This window comes from Larimichthys crocea, chromosome IX (assembly GCF_000972845.2).
Source record: "Larimichthys crocea isolate SSNF chromosome IX, L_crocea_2.0, whole genome shotgun sequence".
In the NCBI taxonomy this organism is placed as follows: domain Eukaryota; kingdom Metazoa; phylum Chordata; class Actinopteri; family Sciaenidae; genus Larimichthys; species Larimichthys crocea.
Window position 1 is genome coordinate 10,585,138 of NC_040019.1, and position 26,552 is coordinate 10,611,689.

The window sequence follows — 26,552 nt, forward strand, 5'->3', positions numbered from 1 at the left end:
TAAAATGTTTAAACACAGGGCTTACCTATACGTTTTGCAACCTCGCTCTGATCATGTGCTGTTTTCTTGTCATTTAGTCATCTGTTTAACTGATTTCCTCTTATCTTCATTATGTTGGTAATTATTTGAATATATTTTTGTATGTGTTTAGTCAGTGTAAGCTTAAAGGCTAAAGATAAAACATATCAGGAACACTGCAACATACCAAGCTACAAATAGGAAATCAATAGATGCTTAAAATAGCCCTACATATAAAGTGCGTCACTGTGCAATGTGCAGTACATACAATCTATTGCACATTGAACATTTTCCATAGTTATCAACTCAAGCTCATAACATGATAAATATGTTTATCTTACTGTCTAATCCAAACCATTTAAAATAAGTGACTGGTGTTAAAAGTACAAACACAGACAGTGTAACTATTTCTGTCTTCCTAAAGATAAATAATATTTGACTTCAGTGTTGTAAACTCAACATACATTACCTCATGTATGGTACCACAGACTGCATACCTTGTCATACATTTTTCAGTTGCTTTTATATCCCTCTCATCATTGCTTGTATTGATAAACTGCCCAGCTTTGGTACCAAATGGCAATGATGTAAGTCAGTCAAGAATTACCTGTTTGTCCAACCAATGTCTTGGCAACTTCTGGCCAGATTGCCAGTGAAATTTTCTGTGGATATTCCTGGCGGGTAATGATTCACAGGAAGAAAACATAGCAACAGACTTTGGCAGGGACTGAGTCTCTGAGTGGGGAGAGGACATTACTAGAAACTTGGTGTAGGGAAAGTGTTGAGGCCATCTGGTTTCTTGAGAGGATGATGCCAGCTTCAGCACCGAGTTCAATGGGTAACATTCAGGAAGACTGAGTCCTAGTCTCTCAAATAATAATATATAATAATAATATACAAGTGATGTATTTGTTTCAGCACTCAGCGGGTTGCACTCTTTGCCTTTCCAGTAGTGTTAGAAAGAGTCAAATGCAACAGGATTTGTGTCTCACTGAAAATTAATAAATAGGGATTCTTCACCAGACAAGACAGATTATTAACGCTAAAGTGAACTGCTAACAAGGATAGAAAATCAGCTGTCATCTAGTTTGAGAGTCCATCATAGTGACTCTGGCTTAGGATTCCTCTGGGCACCGTGAATGTCTGTGGAAATATAAAGGCAATCCATTCAATACTTGTTGCGATATTTCATTTGGGACCAAAGTTGTGGACTGAAAAAACAAATATCATCATCCCTGAAGCCATTTATCACACAAATACAGCACTTTATACAGAAGACTTTGTAAATGTACTCCGATGTAAGGATGAAACTGGAACCCAGAATTTGAAAGGAGTGACACATCATTTAAGCATCACAATAAGACTAAGTCTCTCTGCAGCACCTGCTCCACCAGCCCAGTATCCTTTTGATGTTTCCACACCTAACCATTTACATCAAGTTGTAAATGGGAGGGTTGCCTAACTCTATTTGCTATACACAGGACTTGTGGAAAGTGCAAGAGAAGTGAACGCAAAAATATTGATCATACAACGTTGTTGTCTAACAATAGGGTAGGATTGGATATTCAGTAAGGCTTATGTACTTAACCAGTGAAAGAATATAATCAGTCATATTTGGAGATTGGTTTGAAAAGGAAAATTCTGTCTCACTCTCAGCACTGAAACTTTCTTGGGTTGTTTTGCTGGATTGCAGTTTGTCATGATTAGACACATTTTTTAAAATTCTGCTCAAGAGGGCTATCTCTAACTCTGGACAGGAAAAGTATTTCACTCCTAGTTGTCTGTCCACAGTTCTTCTTTAGTTTTCTAGTAACTTTAATCATGTACGTTCTGTTCACGTAATTAAGTTTTCCTCTTTTTTTTCCCATGTAAACCACAACAGTCTTAATATCATCGTTATAAAAGTCAGAGCTATGTTTTCAGAATGTAATCTGTTTCATGTGCAGCTTAGGTGGACAGGCATAAGACACAAGAGATCTGTGTACTTTTTGCCCGAAATGTCAAAGATCTTGTTTTTATTAGGTTGTTGAAAAATGTAGTATATACAACATAATATGTATAGTACAAATTGGCTACACACATTGCAGATCTTGGACACTGATATATATTCTAGAAAATGAATGGATGCTGTATGTAATTGCATTATTAGAGGTTATTATAGAAACATTTAAAAGTATAATGTATCATGTGGAGTAGTAGCATTAATAAGAATTATTAACTGATATATTATTCATGAGTCTGATTTGTTTGAAGATGAATTGCAAAACACTCTATACTGTGTTATTGTTGTCTTGTCTTTCATGCATTACACATAGCACTCTGAATGTATATACAATTTGCTATACAAATAAATTTGCCATAAATTTGCTTTGTCCATTGTTCCACCACCACTGCTGATGAATTTCAGTAAGTGTCTGCGTTGCCATTTTGCCACTGTTTGCATGCACTGCAGCTGGTTAAAGCTGTGTTACGCACAATGACTCCAAATAGACTGGAACTGTTGGACACATGATGACGGGGTGAAATGAGACATGGAAAGGAAGTGACTTCAAGAACACATGACCCAGAATAAAAGGTCATGCCTAAGTTTGACTTATGTATCATCAGAAAAATAGCAGTATGTAGTAGTATCATATTTGGCATTATTAGTAGTATTATTCATAACCAAGTAGAATTTTAGCAATGTCTGACATTTATATTTGTTATGAGGGCCACGTTACAAGAGGGAACTCTTCATGAAAGGCTTATAGGTTGGAGCTAATGGTTTTCAAAATGCATTTATTAACAACTCATGAACATTATGATTGAAACCCATTATTCATTTGAGGTTGCCAGACTGTGATTTATCTATTTTGTTTTTTTGTTTAATCCATCTAGTCTAATCTAGTCTAGCTCTTTGAGCTCGTGTTTGTATGAAAGGTGTTTTAATAAATAAACAAAATTTGAGTTTTGAGTTTTCTTTCTTTGTGATAAAGAAAGCTATGCATGTTTGTAATCTATTGATAAAGGCTCATAGGGGTTCTCACACCTTAATACAGCATACATTCTGCAGTTATAAATATGTAAGTCTTATATAAAGGCTTTTATTTATCAACTCTGATATAAATAAATAGATTTTAGATTTTTAATTTTAGATTATTATTTTAATAGCTACAAAAACTTACACAACCTTTCTAGAAAAATGTCTCATTAAAAAAAGTGGTACCATTCTATGACAAGAGTTTTTTTTTTTTATCATAAACTTAGGATAAACTAAAAACTGTAAAAATCCAGTTTACTGAAAGCCACTTTGAACGTGTTTTCAAGTTCACCATACAAATCAAAAACCAAAAAAAGAAAAAAAATCCACACGGACCTGCTGTGCAGCTGTAGTTAACATCAACTCATGTGGGAACACTGAGCAGCCCAGTAGTGTTATCTTGCATAATTATCCTGCCACTAATTAGTAGTTTGGCCGTAGATGCATTCAGCCAACTGATGATTTTAAAGAGCCTGCTGCACCTACACGCTGTGGACAACCCACGTACACAGAGAGAGCTACGTAATCTTTGTGTGTGTGTGTGTGTGTGTGTGTGTGTGTGTTACAGACATACAGACAGCAGAGCATCTCTTCTCTCGCATCAGCATCACGGGGTTTAATCGCTCTCCTTCTTCTCCATCACCGAGGCTTAGGAGGCGTCTGTCAAACCTGTGGAGCGTCTGTCTACCTCTCTCTCTCTCTGTCTGTCTATCTGTTTGTAAAACACCGCTGCACACGTCGGTTTCAGAGTAGTTGTAGTTTGGAAACAATAGCTAAACCGGTTTTCCTGTTCTCTTTGGGGGAATCTCTCCTCTGTCATCCCGGAAGACTCATCACATTGTCGCCTTGGAGGAAGTTGAACAGGTGCGTAAAGACACGGCTCTTTCATTTCTAGTTCTCTTTCACCTAAAAACATACATGGATCATGTATTTTAGACTCTCGGCTACTTTATTATTTGTATTCTTTTATCGCACGGCAATGTGAGAGGTCTGTTTCCTCTGTTCTAGTCAAATTAATAGTAAATCCATTCATGGTTTCTCAGTTGGGCTGTAACCAATTCCTACAGGTGGGATTTTCAGCAGGGCTGCTTACACGAAACTGCACACATATTTCATGTTCGGTCATGTTGGCTTGACAAACCTGTCAGAGAGAAAGAAAGAAAAAAAGTAGGGCGGTGGCATCGTGTGTGTGTGTGTGTGCGTGTGTGTGTGTTTTAATAGCGTGCGCTTCAATCCGGGAGTGTCTTCTCATTTAAGCCTGTTTTGACATCCTCACAGCTGTGTGTGTGTGTGTGCGCCTAATTTGGGAGCCAATCAAGCAGCCATGGACACGTTCATCAAGGGTTTCTCTAAAGCCAAGGAAGGGGTCGTGGCAGCGGCGGAGAAAACCAAGCAGGGAGTGACTGGAGCAGCTGAGATGACGAAAGATGGGGTTATGTTTGTCGGTGCGTACTGGGCATCAATTTCATTGATGGTCATGTTACTAGAAAAATGGACACAACGCTTTAAAACGTTGTTGGTTTATTATTATTATCATCATAATTATTATTATTATACTCAACTCTGATAATTTGTGGGCTGCTGTAATGTATTTTTGGCAATTTCCTTTCAGGTACCAAAACAAAGGATGGAGTCACAACAGGTAACACCACATATTAATAAAAATCCATCTTTTCCAGCCTTTTGTAAATGTACAGCTTTTCTCATTAATAACATTACAGCAATATTTTAGTAGATATTTGGTCATAAAAGCTAAAAAAAAAAAAAAAGCAGGGGGGGGATAAGGGAATGTAGTTTCCCTGGAGCCTCAGGTGATCTGTAAGAGGGAGTAAGTGTCCTATTTCACTGTCTTACTCAACACAACCTGTCTAACTCCCCATGGGCCAGGCGTTGCTATTTCTCATACATAACAAGCAGAGATGCCAAGGGATGCTGCTGAATAAGAAACCCAGGGTCGTAGCTATATTGTTGGGAAGGGAAGTTGGTGTGTTGCAAGCTGGGACTTTGAGAGAAATATGATGACAGAATGTCTTATTAAGGCAAATGAGTGGGACCAAGTGACCTACATTAGACCTATGATCTAATATCTGCTACACATAGGCAGAGATAATGTCCTATAGTAAAGTACAGCTTAGTTTTGATTAATTGTTACTTGGACCCCATCACAATAAGTTGCAAAGCATCAGTTCCCAACCTTTTTGGCTTGTTGCACCATGATACTGGATGTATACGCACCAGTTGTGGCCAGTTCAACAAAAGTCTGATATAAATAAGCAGCACATTTTGTGTATAGAGTAGAGAACACTTAAACAAGACATCAAAATACAGTAGCATTTGGCCCAATTAAGCACCGAGCCTTAATTCAACAAGAAGTCTTTCGGTCAATCTTCGTGTCAATCACACAAACAAAGTTTACATAAAAGTCACAAGCAACACATGTGAAAGCAGATGCACTGATATTCAAGATAACAAATGACACAGCAATGGATAGTTCAAACAATAAAAGGCGTGGTGAAACGTGTTTGAAAGGAAAATGCTCTAGGCTGTTCCTGAGGTTTTTCAACTATAGGAGAGGATCCTGTTTAAATAATTCTCTAGGGCGTTACAGGTAGAAACCATTTAACCACTAGATTTTCAGGTGCAGTAAGGCTGGCTGTAGCTTCCACCACGTCTGAAAACACTGTTGCATAAATAGGAAGTAAGCAGTTCGTGTTTAATGTAATGTAATATCCTATATTCAACAGCACTATTCATAAAACGAGACTTTTAAAAGAAGGAATATTACAATCTTTATAGGAACTAAAACAAACGCACAGAAACAAGCAGTGAGTCACCTTATGCATCTGTTTGTGTGACCACCATATGTTAAAACCTACTGTATTATATATATTGGTGAACTTATATTTGTTCCTTTAGCACCTCCATCAGGTCAAACTAACTCCACTCACAGTACATGTCCTTCCAATCACTGTGAAAAGCTTAGAAATCTACTATTGTGAGATCTGTTTCACGTTTCTCTATTTTTCGACACATTAATCCCCACAGGTTGAGCCTCTACAGAGATATACACCCGCCTCACTTCTTCTTTGGTCCCTACAGTTGCAGGTAAAACCGTGTCTGGAGTGTCTCAGGTGGGTGGCGCTGTCGTTACCGGAGTTACCGCTGTGGCCCAGAAAACTGTGGAGAGTGCGGGCACTATTGTCGCTGCCACTGGATTGGTCAAGAAGGATCCAGCCAAACAAGTAAGAAAGATACTTTTGATGTAAAGTTGAACTGATATTATTATTATTATTTTATGGGTCTTCCCGAATGTTGGATGCTGTAACGGAGCAGACATGTTAAATTGGTAACAGTACAATGTACAATGTCGTGTTGTATCAACATACAAAAAATACTTTAAACATATACAATAACTGTAGCAATAAATAGTAGCTTATATTTCCTTACATGAAAAGTGAGAATTCTCATTTCAGTCTGGCTTTAAAGCTTTCCACACAGATATATAGGCAGCACTGTTAAACACACTTTTATAAACAGTAGTTTGCAGCACAGCACATCCCTCCATTTCATGACAGTGGCTGCCAGCTCTCAACTCTTCACTGTGTCAAAATGGCCTCCTGACCTTGAGTCATTTGTCATCGCTTCTCATGTCTGCCGTGTGCCTTTCTTCTCTGAAATGAAAGCCCTTATTGTTAGCATCCCTGCATTGTTCATCAGTCAGTCTGGCCATCGTTTGTCCAGAGGAGGAGGAGGAGGAATTTACCGGAGCAAACAATTTACAGTCGCCCCACAAGTCAAATATGAAAAATGATTCTTTACGCCTTTTCACTGGGTTTCTATTCTTTGCTGAATGTGTCTGAATCCTTCTATGTTACCTTCTCCTTCTCGCTAGCAAGGATTTTAACAGCTGTTCATATAGATTTTTGCAGATACGGAAAGAGCCAAGGACACTGAGGTCATGTCTTACGTATTTTGGGCCAGTGTTTAAAAAAAAAAAAAAAGATTAGGAGGATTACAGTATTTTTATAGCCTTACAAAAAAACAAACTTTTTATTAATTCACAAAATAATGTGGAGCACCCTTTCAAGTCTATTCATATTTTTAAGTTTTTGATATTGATTTTGGCTTTTCCCTATTAACTAATATATTCACATGTGTTTTGAGATTTCACATCTGAAGCAATGTGCAGCATGTGATAAATTAAAATATTTGAACCAGCCTTTCATATATAGCGCATGTATATGTGGCTATGGACATGAATTATTTAATTTCATTGGTTCTTTACAGTAAATGTAACCGATTTTAGACAAACCAAAAATAAATAAACAATTAAAAAAGGGTTTAACATTTAACTAATGAAATAAAATATAGAGTACTAAAATCATCAATGAAATCGACTTTTACCTTTCACAGCCTCTGAGACTCTACATATAGTAGTGTCTGAAAAAATCGCAGTGTATTTTAAAGGTACCATGTGGAGTTTTTGACCACTAGTAGTGCTAATGAGCAATGTTTTCACAAGTAAGTCCCTGTTTTGTTTGTGAATTCGTTCATTCGTTCAATTCGTTTAAGAATTAATGGCAGCAATACACATAAAAGTGTATCAGTTTACTAAAAAGAAGACCGCAAGTAAATATGGTAGTAGAAATATTGATTAACATTAGTAATATTTAAATAAATGGCTTTAAAAAAAAGGGAATTCAACACATTTGTTGATCCACAATAATGCATACAATGTGTTTTGGTGAGAAACGCTGATTGTAAACAACCTTTTGTTTGTTAACAAGAAAACGTCACAGGGTTCCTTTAATTACAACATGCATAAGACCCAACCGAAATCTCGTCATTTTCCTTTTTACTTTGCACCAGCTCCGATTAGTTCAGAAACTCTAACTTTACAAAAGGAACAGATGGCCCCCGTGTTTGTGCTCTGCTTCTTCTTTTTTTACACTGAAAAACAATGCTATCACTGTTCTTCTTTTGTTGTCAAACCAAAGCAGTTACACTTCTCCGTGGTTTATACCTGAATTGATAAGGTGTTAAAATTGGACGTAATTCTGAAGGGACGAGTAAATTTGCCTGTAATTACCCTCCTTTCTCATAACATTGCTGTGAGTAGCAGGATATGATAAGCCAATCAAATATTTCCCTGGGCAACACAAACATTGTTGAATGTTTGTTGTGATGCTCAGTCTCCCGTCCCTTAATTAGCGAAGCTACACGGGGGGAATCAATAACAACAATTTAAACACCGAGAGATAACAGCACACACACGTGTGCACACACATTCAGCTCTGCTTTAATTGGCTGTGATCGCTGAGAAGTACCCTATAAACAGTCAAGATACCAAAGAAATGATCAAGTTATTTGCAAACCAATGGAAGCAACTGACATCTGAACAAAATGTAGTTCTTTTATCAAGGTGTGTCTAATCAAAAACTGTACGCCGCTTTCATCCCGTGTGTTTGATTTCATTATCAAAAGATGCTTCCCACAAACCTTCAGTTGAATCCTTTTTTTTCCCCCTCCCTCGGTAGTTGTGTTATTAAGGCGGATAGACAGCTAATCACAGTATTCACCCTGAGGGATAAAACACTGATGGAGCTCCACCTGGAATGTGATCAGCCTCATTATGAGGAAACCTGACAAGCGAAAACTGGTGGGCAGAACAGACAAACAGATGGACAAACAGAAGCAGAGTGGACTGACTGACTGAGAATAAACACACACGTAAAGAAAATATATAAATCCATTTTGGTATTCACAGCAAGAGATTGACATGCAGAGGGCAGCAGATTGTTGTCATTTAACAGTCGTTCCCAGGTGGCACAGCCGTTAAACGTCATTAATATTGATTTCATTTAAAAAATTGATGCCAGGTTGAAAGGGCCCATCAGAGATTGTCTCCTGTGTCTGACACACACACACCAGCAAACCGAGGATGGTGGGATGCTGAGTCTGATTAATCTCCTCTCGTCTAGTTGTTTCAGCAATTCATCAGCTGCCGGTGACTCATATCAGGAGACACACAAAAAAGGCAGAAAGGTAGAAGGAGCGGGAAATGACAGTGAGATAGAGGAGCAGGCAAAGTGGTGGGTAGAGTGGCGAGGAACTGAGGAGGATACATGACAGGAAATAGCTCAGATCATTTCTGCGATACACAATAAAAAGGGGCTGCTGTATCTCTAAATTGCTTTGAAACAACGCAGACTGTACGTGAGATACTATTTTGATTTAGCTTCAGAAGATCATGAAGATATTTCAGGTTTGATGTGTCCTTAAAAGTCAACAAAACTTATGGTGCTAAAGTTGAATCTGACCACAGTACAAGGACAAGGCGGTGTTTTTGGCGCATTGAAGTTCAAGTATGTGTTTATGAATGTGTGCGCATGTGTTTACATGAGCGCACGTCTGTCTGGCTCTGCTGGGTGAACAGATGGAGACTTGATGGGTGGTGTTAAATGCAACAGCAGGAGGAGAAGGTGCAATAACTGGTTTAAGGTTATGTCAGCCCCACATAGACATACACACACACACACATCGGCGCACACATACACGCGTGCACACGTCTGCGCAGTGTGACCGCTCCCCATTAAGGAAGGTCAGTTCAATGGCACGGTGCAATCAAGGCACCTTTTCAGCTAAAAAGAGACGTCACTCCTCCCCTCTTCATTAGTTCTCTGTGCCTCGCATCATTTCTAACTGCCTTTCAGAACGACACCAAGAGGCGTACCACTAGGACAACGTCATTGGTCAGTGCTTTTCATAACTGTTGCAAAACAGAGCTGTGACAAAAAACAGAGTTATGGTTTGGTTTGAGCGCAAAAAATGACTTTGTTAAGCACTTCTGTTTATCTTCCTTCTTTTTTTATAATGTCTGTGTTCACACTAAACATACAGTAACTCATCAAACTGGATCATATTCAAAGTAAAAAGTTCCTTTTTGTCTTTTTCCAGGGTGATGACGCCTCACCAGTACAGAACATGGCAGAGTCACCGGTTGACACTGAGCCTGCTGATGCTACAGAGGTGAGACTCCACTAACCACTCTATATATTAATGGAGGCTTTCAAAATGATTTGAAAATGACTAAATAGCATTCATTTCGGTTTGAATTGTCTCCAAAGCCTGTTAACTAATAAAAACCAATCAACATCTCTAACGTGAAACCTTGTTAATAAATGTGACAACAGCCAGAGTAATGAATGAACCATTTTAACGGGTGTTGTGACAGTTCCTGCGGTGTAAACATCATGCTGCGTGTTGGCGCTTCATTCAAGGTTAAAATGATCACATCACAGTAAACCACTCACTTCTTGTCCCTCTTCTCCCTCAGGACGACTCCGATGAGTAAAACGGATTGAGAGCTTCAAAGATCAATGACCGAAATACATTCCATGTCGCTCTGCCAAGTCCCGTTGTGCCTCGTTTTTTGTCCTTTTACCGAGTCTGTGCCCAACACCTGTGTGTGCGCGTGCGTGCGTGTGTGTGTGTGTTTATGTTGTTACATATGTCTGTAGAGCTGTATATGTGTAATGTTGTAAAGAAAGACAGTTTGAGTGTGTATATAATGTTTATCAGTCCCGAAAAGGGCTTCAGGTGTGTGTCATCTGTGACCAGCTGTCATTCGCAGTGATTCCCTACCACTGAGAGTGCCACCTGTTCACTGTGTGTGTGAGCGTGTGTGTGTGTGTGTGTGTATGTGTCTATGTGTACATGTCTAACTGTGTGGCTATGTCAATAACTCAAACATGAAAATATACCACACTTTACCACTTCAAGCACCTAAGTGTCTCTATATAAATGAACAATTTACAGTGATCTGTTTAAAATGGAAGTGTAATGATATTCTCTATTTTTGTCTGTACACTGTCACTGTTATTTGCGGTGGACTATAAAGTGCTGAGCTATCTGTGCATTCATATTGTATTTTTTAAGTTATCTCTGCGATAACAAATATATCTCATATTGAATGGACTTTTGAAGACCAAGAGCATGTGAAACTACTTAGCTTAACGGCTGTTATACGAATTTATTTGGAGTTAAATGTTGAATAAAATATGCAAAAAGAGTGTTGTTGTTTACATTTTGTTCATGTATTTTAGAGCCCATATTAAAAGAAGACACAGAACTGTGTGAAGGATACCAGTGTTGTGCAGAAATCTGATAATGTATCATAGATAAAGCTAAATGCACTCCAGAGAAATATGCAAACATACGCGTGTGACTATCTAACACTCAATTCAAAATAACTTGGAAGAAATACAAGAATTCCATGATGTGCATGAATCTCTAAAGAAGCATAACTGATGGTTTAAAATAAGGTGGCCCCAGCTGAGAAAACACATACAAAAGCAAAAGCACAAAAAAATACGAAATTAACTCCAAATCCCCAAGAAGCTAGAAATTGTAAAACACATAAAAAAGTGAAGTTCTGTAGTGGTCTGCTGGGAAGGGGGAAGCGGACGGAGAGGGGCTGTCCTCTAGACTCAATAAAGGAAGCTGGGTAGAGGAGGATGTTAGCAAAGGAGACATCCATCATGAACAACTCCTCTCTCCCCCTAAATGAGACCGTGGGGGCCCCCACCATTTAAGAAAGAGCACTACCACAGGTCCTTCATTCCAGCAGCTGTCAGACTTCAACACCAGCATGACTTCATGTAGCACTGGTGAATTATTCAGTTACTTTTTCCTGTGTTACTGTTAGGTATAGATATGTATATATTCAAGTATCTCAGATTTATTCTGTATATTTCTTATTTATGAGTATTTTTCTTATCCACCTGTGTATGTGAGCGGCTGTAACAAGTGAATTTTTCCAGAGTGGGCTCATTAAAGTCTATCATATCGTATCCTAAATGGCAGAACACATCATAAAAGAGAAACTCAGAGAGTCTCTCCTGTAATATATTTGTTTTAATATTTGTTACATTCCTTTTACTGTTTGCGTTTTGATGTGTGTGTATGCTTTAATGACTCGAAGCACAATGTTTGTGTTTGTTGCTTCTGTATGTGTTTCGTCCTCAGGTGGCACCGCATTAAAGACACATTTTACTTTATACATATTCTTAAAGTAGGACTTTCCATCTGTTGCTTCAAGGCAACAAATGTTCTGCAGTTAGCTGCTTACATCACCATGCTCAGAGATGGGGATGTAACATGATCTAAATTGATGGTCTTGGTCAATGTTCTTCCTGTCTGCTAATACAGGCAATAATAGCCACAGAGACGTTTAATGGCATAAATGGAAGAAAGGAACCTGATCAAGTGGTTAGGGGTGACACTCAGGATGTATATTTATAATAATCACAAATCAGATTTTCTATGATAAATTAGTATTGAATAATTTATGTTTTTCTCATTAGATTGTGTCTTTTCAAATAGTACTCAAAAAGTATTGTATAAGTCATCTGAGAATACTCACACAGTGATGCTGACCAGTGTGAGCTTCAATATCAAAATATCAAAATTAAACCACATCATTCAATCCGCCTCCAATACTATTATACACATTATTTTTTATATACCAAATATATCGGCTATCTCGCCTTCATCACATCTGGTTCCAGTTTCCTTACTCACAGTGAATCAGTCACACGACTGTGGATACGGATAACATTACTATCATCTTCTCAGAGTAGTTGATAAGATACTAAGAGTTTAATGGATAATGACATTTTTTACTCAGAGTCCAGTTCCAAATACAAGAACGGCAATGAGAGACTGTGGAAGCATTGCAGGGTAACATGATGGACTCCATAGAACCTGTAGCATCTGTAACTATTAAAGGCTTATTCTAAGTTAACAAAATCATAATGATTCTTATTTTACAGGTGATTACACACTAATGAAAGCACTGTTAAACATATTATATTCCATTTCTGCCAATAGAGCCCCGTAAATCTTACACACTGGACCTTTAAGCATCACATAACAACATTTCAATACTCTTCAATACTAAATGTTGAATCTTTTTCAACACAAAACGTCTTTAACTATTTCGCTATTGACTTCAACACATCCCTCCCATTTAAGTTCTGCAAATTCATATTTTGCCTATTTATGTTAACATGTTTTAATTGGATTGAATTAGTACGTGTTAAACACTGCACACTGTTTACCCACAAAATAACTCAATAATCAACTCAGGGGCATTAGGACATTGTTGTATAAAGGGAAATGACAGCAAGTACCAAATAAAATGAAAGCAAGTACCAAAGAATGAAGTGTGTGAAAGCACGCATTTGTCAGCTGTGAAACAATCATCTGGGGGGACCACAGAGGACAACATGTACTCCTGCACCAGTTGCAGATTGCTGTTTTAAGGATTTAGTAATATTAATATTCGGGATTAGATGTTTGTTATTTCTGTTAACGTTAATCAGAGAGAATGTGTCTTGGATTAAAGCTGAGCTGCAGTAATAATTCTGCCTGTAACACTGGTGTTATTACTGTAAAGCATGTTGGCCTTGACTACATGCTGCACAAAGCTGTCTATCAGCAGACTCTATAGGTGTGTGTGTGCTAAGAAAGAAAGACATGCCCTTAAAGAGGTCCGTCCTTGCAACCAAGTCCTCCAGCATCTTTCCTCTAAGATAGTTCTGCTCCATTAACACCAGGACCACCAAATGCATCAACAAGTTTTTGTTGACCCATTCTTCCAGCATCATACCAGCCATGTCCATGTCCACATCCAACTGCAGTACATCAATACATCTACTTTTTGTAGCCTTTACTAGGGTGAAACATTCAAAAAATCATGTTTAAAGCCATATTTGATACAGATGTAAACATTGGCTTTTACATACAAGATCAGCACTCCCAAGAAAACAGCGAGTCATTTCATTCACCACTTCTCACTTCCATTTCTTACTAATGAATCCCGCAGCGAGGCCTTGGACCTCCTCGCTTGTTGTTGTCCACATACCTGTCAGCTGCGGTTTCCTGGAACTTCCCCGCAGGCTCAAAGAAGCCGATGAGTCCTTGTTGTTCATCATGGCAGATCCATGCATCCGTGTGAGAAAAAAACAACAACACAGCTTTAGCTTCACATTGTCCAGTAATAACATATTAAACTGGTAACCAACTGGCCCACAACATGACTAAATAATAAATAATGTGGTCATTATGGAGCCAAAATACGTCATTTATCAGATTTGACAGAAGAGCAAAAACAAATTTTAAAACAAACTTAAATCAGCTGCTGTTCCAATGTACTGAACATAATATGTGATCTTTTGTGTTATCGGATTGAGCTTCACTAAACAATATTATTAACCATATTTAATTGAATTTAAAATGCAATTTTACTTCTACACAAACAGTGATGTGTCCTTGGACCATCATTGTTTTGGGTTTGTTATTTAGTGTTTCCTGTTTTATTTTCTAATCATCTCTTGGTGTCCGTTATTTTATTTCCTGCCTTTGTTGTATTTCCAGCAAGTCTTGATCGTCTGTTCCACCCTGATTAGTTTCTCCTCCGTCTTGTTAGACTGGCTTCACTTGTGTATATAGTCCATGTCATGCAATACTGATATTTGACTTCATGCCCTCATAATATTAATTCTAACCCATTTTTCACCCTTGAGACTATTAAAGCATTCAAATTTTCTGGTATTGGACAGCATTTCAATAATTATGATCAAAGATTTCAGATTTGAATGTATAGTCATTTTGGTCCTTGTGAAGGCAATCCTTATTTTCACCAGAGCATTGACCAGTTAGAGACAGCAGTTTGACTGTTTGGTAATTGTACCGTTGTAGTAGTAGGAGAGCAAAATGACAGCTTTTTACTTCAGCAATCAAAAGTGTATCTTAAACAAAAAAGAGAGACCAAGTTTAATTCATAAGAAAAAAAGTTATTTGAGTCATGTCATTGTCTCTAATCCTCCTCAGTTGTGGTTTCAGGTCTCAGGTTTTCAGGGCACAACAATCCAAGTGGCAACAGTGATAAACTGGTATCAGGCCAATGAAAAGGTGGAAAAATGCAGGAGTTGAATGACAGGTTTACAGGATGCAGAGGACGTCCAGGCACGACACCAGAGGAATGCTGCTCTACAAGCTGAGCTCAAAACCATGCAGAACCACTACGAGGAGGTGGCAGCATCAGCGAGCTCAAATTAAAGGAGACACCTTGGGATACCTTGAAGAGGAGGTTGTCATCAAGCTGGAAAAAAAAGAGCTCACACTTCATGGTTTGCATTTCACCAGCCTCCACTACAATATGATTCAGGCAAGATGTCCAAGATGAACTGGGAATACGCATTGAGCACCAAGAATGTGACAAACCTGCAGAATCAGTTTGATGCCTGACAGCTTGCAGCAACAGAGCAGCAGCTGGAGAGAAAATGACATGGACAACATGGACAAGGTGAGCGTGTGCAGACTGTTGCTGGATGCAGAGGCTGCCACCTACAGGATATTACAAAAGGGGAAAGAGAAGACGTGGAAGAATGAGAAAGGCATGAACAGGTGACACAATTTTAAATAAAAAAATAATATAATAATAAAAATTCAGTTTGTGGAAAAAGTATAATATTAGCAGAGGTGCAAGATGAACTAAATAGCAACCCTCAAAAGTCTAAATGTCACTCCAGACTGCAGAGACCTTTAAATCCTCAGACCCAACCAGTCAAGTCTTTACCAAGCTCTTCCTGCTGCTGTACCAACCTACAACCCAAAAGCGTGTGATTGCTGTTTGACTTCTATTAAAACGTGATGATAGAAATTCAATGACACCTACCTGACTACACCCACTTTGTTGCATTCCCTTGAAAATAACTGTCATTCTTGGTTCAGGGGCAGCTTCTTTTCTTCTCCATATGGACCTCCATCACTGTTTTTTTCTCACACATCCCTCCTCCATCTTTCAACAATCCTGTACGGCTGTGGTTTAATTCTCACTTCAACTACAAAACTGGCTTCACTCCCTGTAGAGATGGCCACTTGAGATTCGTATAATAGACCTGACAAGTCATACATACATGTAAAATATGTGTAGACTCTCTGTAACAGTGCTTATTTTTCACAGTTGAAATAATCCTGATTTTATGTTGCAGAAAATAAGAGAACAGAAAGATACTGACATTTATTTTTTTGTTGTATTTGTAACATTTTATAGTGATGGATTCTGGTGAAGGGAAAAAGGAGAATGCAAAGTATTCACTGCTGGGTTGACTGACATTTCCGGCAACAGTATCCGTTCATCGCATCAGCCACCCACATCGGAATATTTGACAACTCAGTGTGAATCACTGACAGATATTTCTCAAACAGTATAAAATATGTGTTGCGACAAATGTTTTTTTTTTTTTTCAAAAATCCACAAATTTCGCAGTTTCACAGATGTACATTTTGCCGTCCACAGCTGGATGTGAGATGTCCATTTGACAGGGAGCAGCTGACGGAGAGAAGCGATGAAGACTGAGCTTCTGTATCTCACTTCCTCTTCCTCCTCTTCAGGGCCTTCCACTCTCCCTCCTGAGTGGCCAGACTGCCAAAGAGTTCCTTCACCTTCCTCTTTCTCTCTGCATCTCTGGAACACACGACGAGTAAAAAAAAAAAAGTAGAGAGGCGTTTTAATAACAGAAGCATTTCACAGAAACATTCTGGTTTGACACTGTGTGTGTGTGTGCGTGTCATCCCCACCTGTTCATGACCTCACTGAGCTTCTCTCTGGCCAGGAAGCGAGAGTCCTTCCTGATCTCCCTCAGAGCGCCCTTGAACTCCTTCTTATACTTGTGCTTCAATCGCTCCTTCTCTCTCTCTTCTCTGGTGCTGCCACGCTTCTTCCCATAGTCCAACCTGACAAATATTAAAAACAGGGCAAATGAGACATTAAAACAGATGTACCAGCATATTTCTATGCTTCTATGTGGTGTAATATAATAATCATTTTAACTTTTTACTTACACTTCAACAATCTTTGGTGTGAGCAGCTTCAGAGGAATAGGCTTCTTCTTGTCTAAAACCAGCCGGGCGTGAGTCACAGGAGCACTGCTGATGGTCTCCAGGATCTCGCTGTGAAGCTCCTGCGACAAACATTGACATCGAGAAACTGAATAGAAGACACTTTGAGAGAGAGAGAGAGAAACCTCACTGTCTCCAAACCCTCTTTGGAACCAACCTGTAACAGCTCTGGCAATGTTTGGCTTGAAAGATGTTTGGACAGCAGCGTTCTGATTGGCTGGAAGATGCATGTGAATGAAATGAGGTCTTTGTAGAGCAGGCAGCACCGTTTCACCAGGTCCAGGCAAGTAGAAAGACACATCAACCTGCAGAGAGATACAAAAACATGGAGCATCTCAGGTTTGTGTATAGTTATCTAAATTTTCCTCACCGTTCTTCCATGAGTTCGACATTCTTAACACATTTAGACACACTTTCTCTTCAATACACTCACTCTGTCCTTTTCCCTACCAATACAGCCTCTATTACCCTGACAGTAATTACCACAGACTAGAGCTGCTGGTGTCCATGTGTCATCGTGAGGCCTGAAGGAAGGCAGAAATTAGAATATTACTTGGCGCCTAGGTGTGACGAGCAGGAGTCACGCAGTGCTGTTGTTCACAGCAGTGTGGAGTAGACTGGACTGGATCAGACCTTATTTACTGATTAGATAACTGGGGTTGCAGCAAGCTTCGGCGTGAATTATTATGAATTAAACTACAGTATCACAGCTGCTGCTTTAGATTTATACATTGAATAAATCAGTGTGTGCTTTTGGTTAATGATTACAGACAAAAAATGCTTCTTTTTCATTTTTAAATACATAAATAATTACATTTGGAACTTTATATGCTTAATCTTTGTGACTCATGTGTTTATTTATTTTTCTTTTTTACAAATAAATGAAAATGTATTTCTCTCCAACATAACCACGTTTGAGTCTTTTGTGGCATGTTATGAGAATTCATTTTAGTTTAGTACAAATTTTAAAAAAAGTATATTCTCACAAACTGTGCACAATCATGGTCCGTCGAAGCCTGTTTGCAAAGCTTTGCTGCGTGCCCACACAACAGCTGCTGTGTGAAACCACGCTGGCGACTCATCAGATTCACACGAGTGGATGTATCAGCTCTGAGCCATACACAGTCTGTACAGGTAAACACAGTTTGATGGTTTATCTTTTCATATCCGTACAACGGCGGTCATCAATGCGGGCACGATCACAAATGAATTCTTTAGAACTGTGGGACATTTTATAAAAACGTTGTAAAGGTTTGCGTGCTTCCATTTTATGAAACGATAAATGAGCTGGTCTTTTCTTCACCAGTCTATAAAAGGTAATTATTGAGTCTCACTTCATCTCTTCCCGTCTTGCTGTTGCATTTTTTGGTCTTATTCTAGTCCAAACTGCACATGAGAAGCTGTGTGAAAACACATTTTATCGGCCTCCCTCTCTTCCAACTGGGTCTATATTTGTCTCCAGGGAAGAGTTCATTGCTGTTATTACATGGTACTATTACAGACCATTCTGGTTGATCCCATAAGGCATTGTGAGTCATTTCTGAACGCCTCCGGAGGTCAAGTTAAGGTTGGACACGATACGTCTGAAGACACCGGGTTTGGCTTCGTCATCTTGGAACGGTGAATGCGTAAAAAAGGGGGAGGAAATTTAATAAAGATAATTAATAAAGACGGTAATGCTCATAAAAATCTTTCTGAAAAGCCTGGATAGGTTCTTTTTTTTCCCGAAACATTACTCACATACCAGTACTACATAATATTAAAGACACAGGCTGTGCAATGTTTCTCTGGTGAAAGGGATGGAGCAAAATCTACAGTCCTTGTTTTGTATGAAAATGCATTTTAACATTCAACTGAAGCTCATATGAAACTACAGCAGCCTGAGACAAATCAAGTGGGCACCGTCCACATTAAAATAGGAAACTATTTTGGTTTTCCTCGACAGGATTTCATTGCTGAGCTGCGGACGCGTCAAACCAGAAACTTGTTTTGTTATAAAATGAACTAGAAGAAACGTGCACCTATCTTTTAACTAACGTTCACTACGTACATCTTATCGTGACTCAAATAAATGATTGCAGCTTCATACATGGCCTGACATTCACAATAACACAGCTCCAGGAAATCTGATGTAAACAGAGGACAGATTTTAAAGACTCTATGTTACCTAAATGACGCAAACATCATTCATAAGCAACAGTGTTGCCTGGGCACAGACTCAAGGTGCACAGAGGGAGGTTAGAGGTGTACAATCACAAGTCCACTAATGTCGCAGATTGTGCTGCTGTTGACAGACCTGTATCCTGTCAGAATGAATGAATCATACCCGGCCCTGCAAAATGAGTCATTACACCGTCACTCTGACTACTTTGCTTTCTAAACTTATTAATTAGGTCGTCGTTTTTGCCTATGTTGTTGTAGCAGATTGTAAAATAGATTTGCTGAAATGTCTCTAACTCCTACCTATGGTGATCTCTGTCTAGGTCATTTCTAAGGTCCATGTGATGGGTAGCAGACAGCGGAAGGCTCTTCTTGCTCCAGCTTTTGCAGGACTCCGAGTCTGACAACACCAGAAGATCGCTGCACTTCCCTGATGGCCTAAAAGGCGGTACCACAGTATAACCTGCAACAAAACACACACACAGATTCACTTTACGAATGCTGGCACCAAAAAACATACATGATATAATCATGACAGGATAAACCTGTGTGTGGTGAAACATGAGCAAGCGGCTACCTAGAGAGGTCTTGTCCTGCACGGCCAGATGTAGCGTTCCAGCCAGGAAGTTGATAAGTTCAGGCATGAAGCGCTTTGAAAAAGAGACATACTCCACCGCCAGGCAGCACAGCACTAACCCTGACGTGACGTCCTGTAATGATCTGACTGGACACTAAGGATGGACAAAAACCAAACATTCATTTGTCCAGTGAAACTGACATTGTGGCATTGAGGAGATTTACTTCAACATAACTGCCATGTAAACACTGAATTTGTCTTGAGGAGAACACGATGAAGACTGTGTGTACCTTAGTGAGAGCCTGGCTGATGTAAAGCAGCGCTGGAGTGGCAACAGGGTGTCTGAAGTCGGAGGTAGGGAACAGCAGCGCCGTCACTTTAAGGTAGATAAGCTTGAAACACAAAAAACAAAACATACCGTAAATCTTTTTGTCATTTACAGAAGAAAGAAAATGTATTGTGCCTGTGTATTTATGCCCTGGGTTTTGCCTCTCAGACTACATACAGGTTGCTCTACCTTTCTCTTGGAGGTTGTTGGTTCAGAGAAGAGGACTACAGGCACTAATCTGGACTTAAATAAGCAGTTTAGCATTCTCTGCATGTCTTTCAAGTAAAAAAATGAATGTGTACTTTTACTATTACTTAGTATTTACAGTCATTATCTTCCTACCAGACAAAGAATTGATTTTTTTTTTGACTTCATTGTCTCCACACTTCTGAAAACAAAACCTGCACCCTTAACCAAGAGGAGCTAGAATGGATACAAGGCTGTGAACTGAAATCTCTCATGTTTATGCTTATTCGCGGTAAATAATTCATACCATGTCTAATGTTGGGAAAGCGACATGCCCTTTGACCTCGAGCACCTCCTCCATGCTATGACCGGCGTCTCCGAGGATGGTCTGCATGGCCTTACAGGCTGCTTCTGGAAACATCTGACACAAGGTGTACATCTCTCTAGAGAGAGAAAGAAAGAAAAACAGAGAAGCAATGAAACATTTGGAGGAATTTGAATTAGGGGGTGAACCTGTGAGAGTGAGCTACTTTTTCAACTCACGGTATGAGCCTGTCGATGGTGGCGAGTTCAGGTGGGCTCCTGGTGGCCAGTTCTCCGATGTACTCCGAGAGAAAGCCGAACAGTTTCTGAGACAAACGGAGGTTACGCTGTGAGTTCATTCAGCACTGAATGCAACCTGAAACTGTCTGCAGAGACAGCACGCTGATTCACACAAATATATAACCTCGTCCATGTCGTACCTGCAGTTTGAGCTTATTGCCTGCAGCCAAACTAGGATGGTTGCATTTTTGAGTCCTGGCCACGATGATGCGCTGGTTGTCCGGAGTGTGGCCATGGAGCAAATCTTTCAAGTCGCTGTAGCTCTCCGGAGCTACAAGAGCAGGAGACAGAGGATGTAAGTAAAACAGATTAAAAGGATCTTTATTTTTTAGAATCAGGGTCAGATTTCTGTGTGTAGTTACCAGTAAATGTGTATGGGAGCTCTGCTTTAGCGGCCTCCTGCTGAGCCTTCAGCTCCTCTTTGCTCAGACTCGTGCTCGGTTTGGCACTGGTCTCTTCGTCCTCCTGTTTCCTCTCCCCATCCTCGCTTTCTTGCTCAGAATCCAGGTCAGAGTGACCATCTTCTTCTTCTTCTTCTTCACTGCCACCCTCTTGCTCCTCCTCTTCCTCATCCTGCTCCTCGTCGTCCTCCTCCTCGCCTTCTTCTTCCTCTTCATCTCCATCGTCCTCCTCTGCCTCTGATTCTTCCTCCTCATCACTCTCTCCCCCTTCTTCATCTTCATCCTTATCGTCTCCAGACTCCTCTCCGATGTTCCATTTTCCATCCTGGACAGACAAAAGAAATGTGAATGGAATAAATTCTGTAATAACAAAAATAATACTGTATAATAAAACCTGTTCTCGCTTACCTGATAAGACAGGGTCTTCTTGTCTTCCTTATCCAGGATGAAGCCATCGTTGAGGTCATCAGCAGACATGTGGACCTGACTCTGTGCACTATCCCCAACTTCATCTCCCATCATCCTCCTCAGACGGTCAGCCTGGAGAAAGCACAGGGATAGAAAACTGTCACACAGAGGCTTAAACTATATTAAAACAATATTTCAATGGGGTGACGGATGACAGAAAGTTGTCCACATTTAGATAAAAATGCTCACTGTGAACGTACCTCTAGCTTCTGCAGCTTCTCTTTTGCCTCCCGCGCGAGCTCCTCTGGGGTTTTCATCTTCTCCGAAGGCTGAGCCTTCATCTCGAAGCCGAGCTCTCTGACCCTCATGTCATACTCTTCAAGCTGGAACACACAAAAGAGAAAGTAATGAGACAGAAAACAGAGAAACATCAGGCTCTGTCACTGACGGATGAAAGCACACATTCTGTTGATTGATCAGTGCGAACCCTACCTTGGGCTTCTCCTCCGGTTTGTCTGCACTTTCACCTTTGGGTGTCTTTTTCACCATCAGAGCCTGGATGCTCTTCCACTCTTGATCCAGCTTCTCGGTCAGCTCCTGCGCCTCCTCTTTCTGCACCTGTCGCTCCCGCTAAAATCAGTCAAAAGAATTTAAGAAAACATTAGCGAACTTTACCAAGTCAGGAGTAATTAGTGCATTTCTGGGGGACTATTTACAGCTGTAGCTTTGGTCCACAGCTGGATGTTGTATGCTCTATTAACTATTAAAGTAATGAAGGACCATGAGTAGCTTTAATAGTTTTTGGTGAGAGTGCAGTTCGCGTGCTGACGTATATCCTCGTTTAACAGGTTTAAAAGATCAGCGTGGAGCCGAGTAATCAAAAGGATTGTGTTACTGACTCACCTTCTCCTGCTTGGACTTCTGGATGAGTTCTTCAATGAGCTCCTGTCTGGACTTGGCTCTCTGGTTTCCTTCTTCCTCCTGCTGATCCCCTGATGTTTTCTTTTTGAGGAGACCCCCTCCTCCTCCGAAGTGAGAGGCGGTCAGCTCAGCTAGATGAGGAAGAGAAGTGCCACTATTATGTACCAGCTCTGTCAACTATAACATGACTTATCAAATCCAGTTTTGGACTGGGAACCCACTCAATAAAAAGCCACCACATTCATGGGCTTTGCAATTTGATGTTTTTTGGAAGATTCTGTAAATATAAAGCTCATGGACTGACAATAGAGGAAAGCAAAAAAAACTGACAGTGTTTTATGAGGCTAAGAGGAAAGTGCCACATCAATCTATATTAAATTAACTTTCTGTTCATTCGGTGTTTGAACACAAGCGGTACTCACCTGACAAAAGACCTTTCTCTTCCGATTCATCATCGCTATTCACAAGGTCGTTGAATTTCTCCATCTCAGCGAGTGACTGTCCATAATGTGTCAGCTCCTCCTCCTCATTTAGGTTGTACACATCCTTCTTATCATGGACACGCTGGACAGATCAAAACAAAACAAAGTTCTTAGTTTTGTAGCTCAAAGCGAGATGCTCTTGCGTCGTCTCACTGGTCTTTGATAAATGACAGGACCAGCTGAAAGCTGAACTACTAAAGTCAGTAAGAGAACTGATGAAAGTCAAAGTGAGGCCCTTAGATAGTGACATTACTGAATGTCTTTTCACATATGTCTGAATGCTGGAATTATTTTATTGAAAAGTTATTGAAAACAGATGTCCAGTGCGTCTTTACGCGTTATTACGTCACTCACCTGTCTCTCCATCGCGAACCTCTGGAGGATTTTGTCCTCTGGTGCCATCTTGGTGTCATACTCCCCAAAGCGTCTGTCAATTAATTTGTTGGACTTGTTCTTCTGTTTGTATTCCTTCAGGAGGGTTTCTTTTCTCTACACATTAAAAATAAAAATCAACAATTGTATGATCTGATCTGCAAGCACACACAAAGATCCGACATGCTACAAAAAAATATTCTGTAATATAGGCACAAAGTTGTTGAGTGTAATGAGAGTTTAATTTGAAAAAAACTCACATGTATACAGACAAAAACATACATTTGAAGTCATATGTAGTTTATTTTAAGTGTGCAGTTTCTACTTTAACTTGTGTTTAGTTTTGTTCATGCTCTTCTCGGTCCTCCCAAAGCGCAGAAAATCCCACCTCCCAGCATGATACTGTGAGCACCAGGCTTCACAGCACAGACAGTGTTAAATGGATGATGAGCTGTGACCCATGGCTGCCAGCTACAGTGCTGCAGTAGAAGAGTTTATTTTTTATTTCATTTCATCCGATGGCAAAATCTCTTATGTTTTATTCAGAGTCTGACTCCCTTTTCTTTATTCTGCCGCATCGACCACATTTGTCTCACACTGACATTTGGCTCTTCTGTGGCATCTGTTTGCAGCTGTAGTTCCCTGTGTTCGGTCAGTCTGATTAAAGAACGAGGGGCCATTTTCACAAAACATCCTGAGGCTATGAAGTATCACCTAACTGGCCTGAGAGAGGGGTCATTAAAAATGAGGAGCCGGTCAGTCTTTTTGCACTAAAATCAGTTACAAGCACAGGAAATGCACCTCATAACCTTTTGTAAAATTACACTGAAGATGAACTTTCAAAAACACAATTTGACGGCGCCTGAGTTCATTAGGATCCAAATCAGCTAATCGAGACATTCAACGATCCGATGACACTGGAGAGGACGGTCGCACAGTCGGTTTTGTGCATGAGAAGTTTGCAGCACAGATGAACGCAGAAAATTTTAACTGCAGTCACCGACTGACGTTCATCACAAAACCTAATTACATCATCAAAAGATGACGACTTGTTGGGTTAACTGGGAAATTTCACAGTATCAACATGCAGATGGTGTCTGAGGCCATAAACTCGAACAAATCAACAGCTGATGGTTCATAGAATAAACCATAAGATATTTGTTAATGACAATAATCTATTTATTTTATGTGCTCCTGTGATGATGTATATATGTCACATTCACAGGTCTGTTGACCAATCACATCATCATCGCCATAGAAAAGGGGTTAATCCCCCCGATATGTTTTAAATGTTGTTATACGGGGCAGGTGAACATCACTATATTTTCAAGAAGAGTCATTTTAATCGGTCTAAAATTAATAATTTATGATATCAGATAATAATCAACAGCAGTTAGTATTTTAAATGTGCATCATGACCCTATATAAGAGGATGTAAGCCTGCACATCCAATAGGTTTGACAATTTAAAGTAAATTATAATTAAATTTGGTTATTTATGGGACTTGAAAATGAATTTTATGATGAAGAAATGAGGCTGCTGAAGGTGGAAGAATGATGCCGGCTGTGTTTTCTCACCTTATTAATGGCTTTGGATCGAGACACACCAGGCAGACCCACGTCATGTTTGGATTTCCTCCCCAGAATATCAAATTTCTTCCTGTTGATTTTCACTTCAAACGGATTGTTCTTGATCTCGGTGGAGGTCTTAGTTTTGCGGACCTTGTCAGCAAGGCTCCTCTTCTTAGGTTAGTTTTGCGGACCTTGTCAGCAAGGCTCCTCTTCTTAGGCACCTTCCCCATCTGGAAGAGAGTAGCAGTAGTAAACTGATCAGTGACATTACAGACTCTATTCACCCGGCTGCCTCCATCTGAGAGCCTGAATGAAAGGGGCAATGAATAATATAATAATATAACATTTTGTTCTTCTTGCTGAGTGCAAACATCCATCCTGCATCAGTCAGCCAAGTCTCGGCACACTGGAGCTACGTTGTAAACAAACGTGACGTAATCACGTGTTTACCTTTTCCCGCGTTCAGGAGTCAAAGCGTTTAATCCAGGTGGAAGAAAACATGAGACACCAACACTCCGCCAACTTTAAATTCACTTTAAACACACTTTAATCTTCTGCTGTCCACGTTGTTTCCATTTCCAGCGTGCACCGTCTGAGGTCAGAGTTCAAAACGGAGACGCAAACTAGACCTACCTCCGGTTTGACTTTCTCCTGCAGCGCCTCTAGTGTCCACAACCGGAGGTTCATCCTTCAAAATAAGAGCATGAATGACTGAATAGTAAAAGTACACAAAAAATAAATTAACTTTGATTATTTTCTACACTGTATAATAAAATTGATCAAAAAAGTGTATATGTACATGTGTACACACACACATCACAATCAGAAATACTTTATTAATCCCCGCAGGGAAATTGTGTTCGCTACAGCAGCTCCCAAACGGTAAGTTAGATAGTAGTAATAGCAAGAAAAACATAGTATCTGGAGCAAGGGACAAGATTCTGGTATTGGTAATGTTTGTACAAAACATCTCTAGGCTACACTGAAATCTAGTTCACATGTTCATGGTCCCCAGAGGATACATTTAGGATAAAACTCATCTTGCATGCAGGGCTTACTACACTGTGGCATTGCTGGTTTTACTCAAGTAAAAGATCTTCCACTACTGCATACAGTTTTCTGATAACCAGAACATTATCTATGTTCCTATCTCTTGGCTGCACATTGAAACACTGGAAGACTTATATCAGTCCAGTGCACTCTGACCAGCAGGATATTAATAATAATAACAATAATAATAAACCTAATTTGTGGCATTTTTATTCAAAATGTGGTAACATTTATACTTATCAAACATGTTATCATGAGCTTTTAGATCAAATAATCTCACAGAGCCATCAGCTGTATATTCTGCTGGTCCAGTGATTAAATTAGTATCATACATGGTCCTGAAAATCAGCCATATTTCAAAAGCAGGTCAAATAAATTATAGATAATAAAATGCTTGGATACAATTCTAGTAATGTATTTCATGCTCAAATATATTTGACCTTTATCGACTATTTTACTGCCTGTTTTTGTTTTGTGTTTGCTGCTTT

The 26,552-nt window shown here is 39.6% G+C and overlaps 2 protein-coding genes across 3 annotated transcripts; one reads left to right on the plus strand and one right to left on the minus strand.

Moving 5' to 3' along the window:
* The first annotated feature begins 3,586 nt into the window (after positions 1 to 3,586).
* LOC104928395 (alpha-synuclein) lies at positions 3,587 to 11,109 on the plus strand. The gene is made up of 6 exons (XM_010742673.3): positions 3,587 to 3,901; positions 4,316 to 4,482; positions 4,650 to 4,679; positions 6,137 to 6,279; positions 9,995 to 10,066; positions 10,374 to 11,109. The coding sequence occupies exons 2-6, from the start codon at positions 4,362 to 4,364 to the stop codon at positions 10,389 to 10,391; spliced, it is 384 nt and encodes a 127-aa protein (XP_010740975.1). The 5' UTR covers positions 3,587 to 3,901; positions 4,316 to 4,361; the 3' UTR covers positions 10,392 to 11,109.
* A 5,000-nt stretch (positions 11,110 to 16,109) lies between these two features.
* Positions 16,110 to 25,641, minus strand: nop14 (NOP14 nucleolar protein homolog (yeast)). 2 transcript variants are annotated; one of them, XM_027282264.1, is made up of 20 exons: positions 25,465 to 25,641; positions 25,206 to 25,244; positions 25,021 to 25,164; positions 23,426 to 23,560; positions 23,012 to 23,153; positions 22,572 to 22,720; positions 22,161 to 22,298; positions 21,929 to 22,051; positions 21,669 to 21,800; positions 21,222 to 21,585; positions 21,000 to 21,130; positions 20,800 to 20,885; positions 20,564 to 20,699; positions 20,033 to 20,134; positions 19,743 to 19,896; positions 19,469 to 19,628; positions 17,163 to 17,310; positions 16,949 to 17,067; positions 16,685 to 16,840; positions 16,475 to 16,571 (listed from the first exon to the last, which is right to left on the minus strand). In XM_027282264.1, exons 2-20 carry the CDS (start codon positions 25,242 to 25,244, stop codon positions 16,475 to 16,477), a joined length of 2,655 nt encoding a protein of 884 aa, XP_027138065.1. In that variant the 5' UTR covers positions 25,465 to 25,641. The 2 variants fall into 2 exon arrangements, with proteins under 2 accessions (XP_027138064.1, XP_027138065.1); XM_027282263.1 differs by lacking the exon at positions 25,465 to 25,641 and having other exon boundaries at positions 16,110 to 16,571.
* Between the last annotated feature and the right edge of the window lie 911 nt (positions 25,642 to 26,552).

Coding starts and splice junctions, on each gene's coding strand:
- LOC104928395 (XM_010742673.3), top strand. CDS start 4,362: ATGGACACGTTCATCAAGGGTTTCTCTAAAGCCAAGGAAGGGGTCGTG. Junction 4,680..6,136: donor AAAGGATGGAGTCACAACAG/GTAACACCACAT, acceptor TGGTCCCTACAG/TTGCAGGTAAAACCGTGTCT. Junction 6,280..9,994: donor AGAAGGATCCAGCCAAACAA/GTAAGAAAGATA, acceptor GTCTTTTTCCAG/GGTGATGACGCCTCACCAGT.
- nop14 (XM_027282263.1), bottom strand. CDS start 25,244: ATGGGGAAGGTGCCTAAGAAGAGGAGCCTTGCTGACAAG. Junction 19,897..20,032: donor TCAGCCAGGCTCTCACTAAG/GTACACACAGTC, acceptor GTCCATCCTTAG/TGTCCAGTCAGATCATTACA. Junction 17,068..17,162: donor CATTGCCAGAGCTGTTACAG/GTTGGTTCCAAA, acceptor TGTTTGTCGCAG/GAGCTTCACAGCGAGATCCT.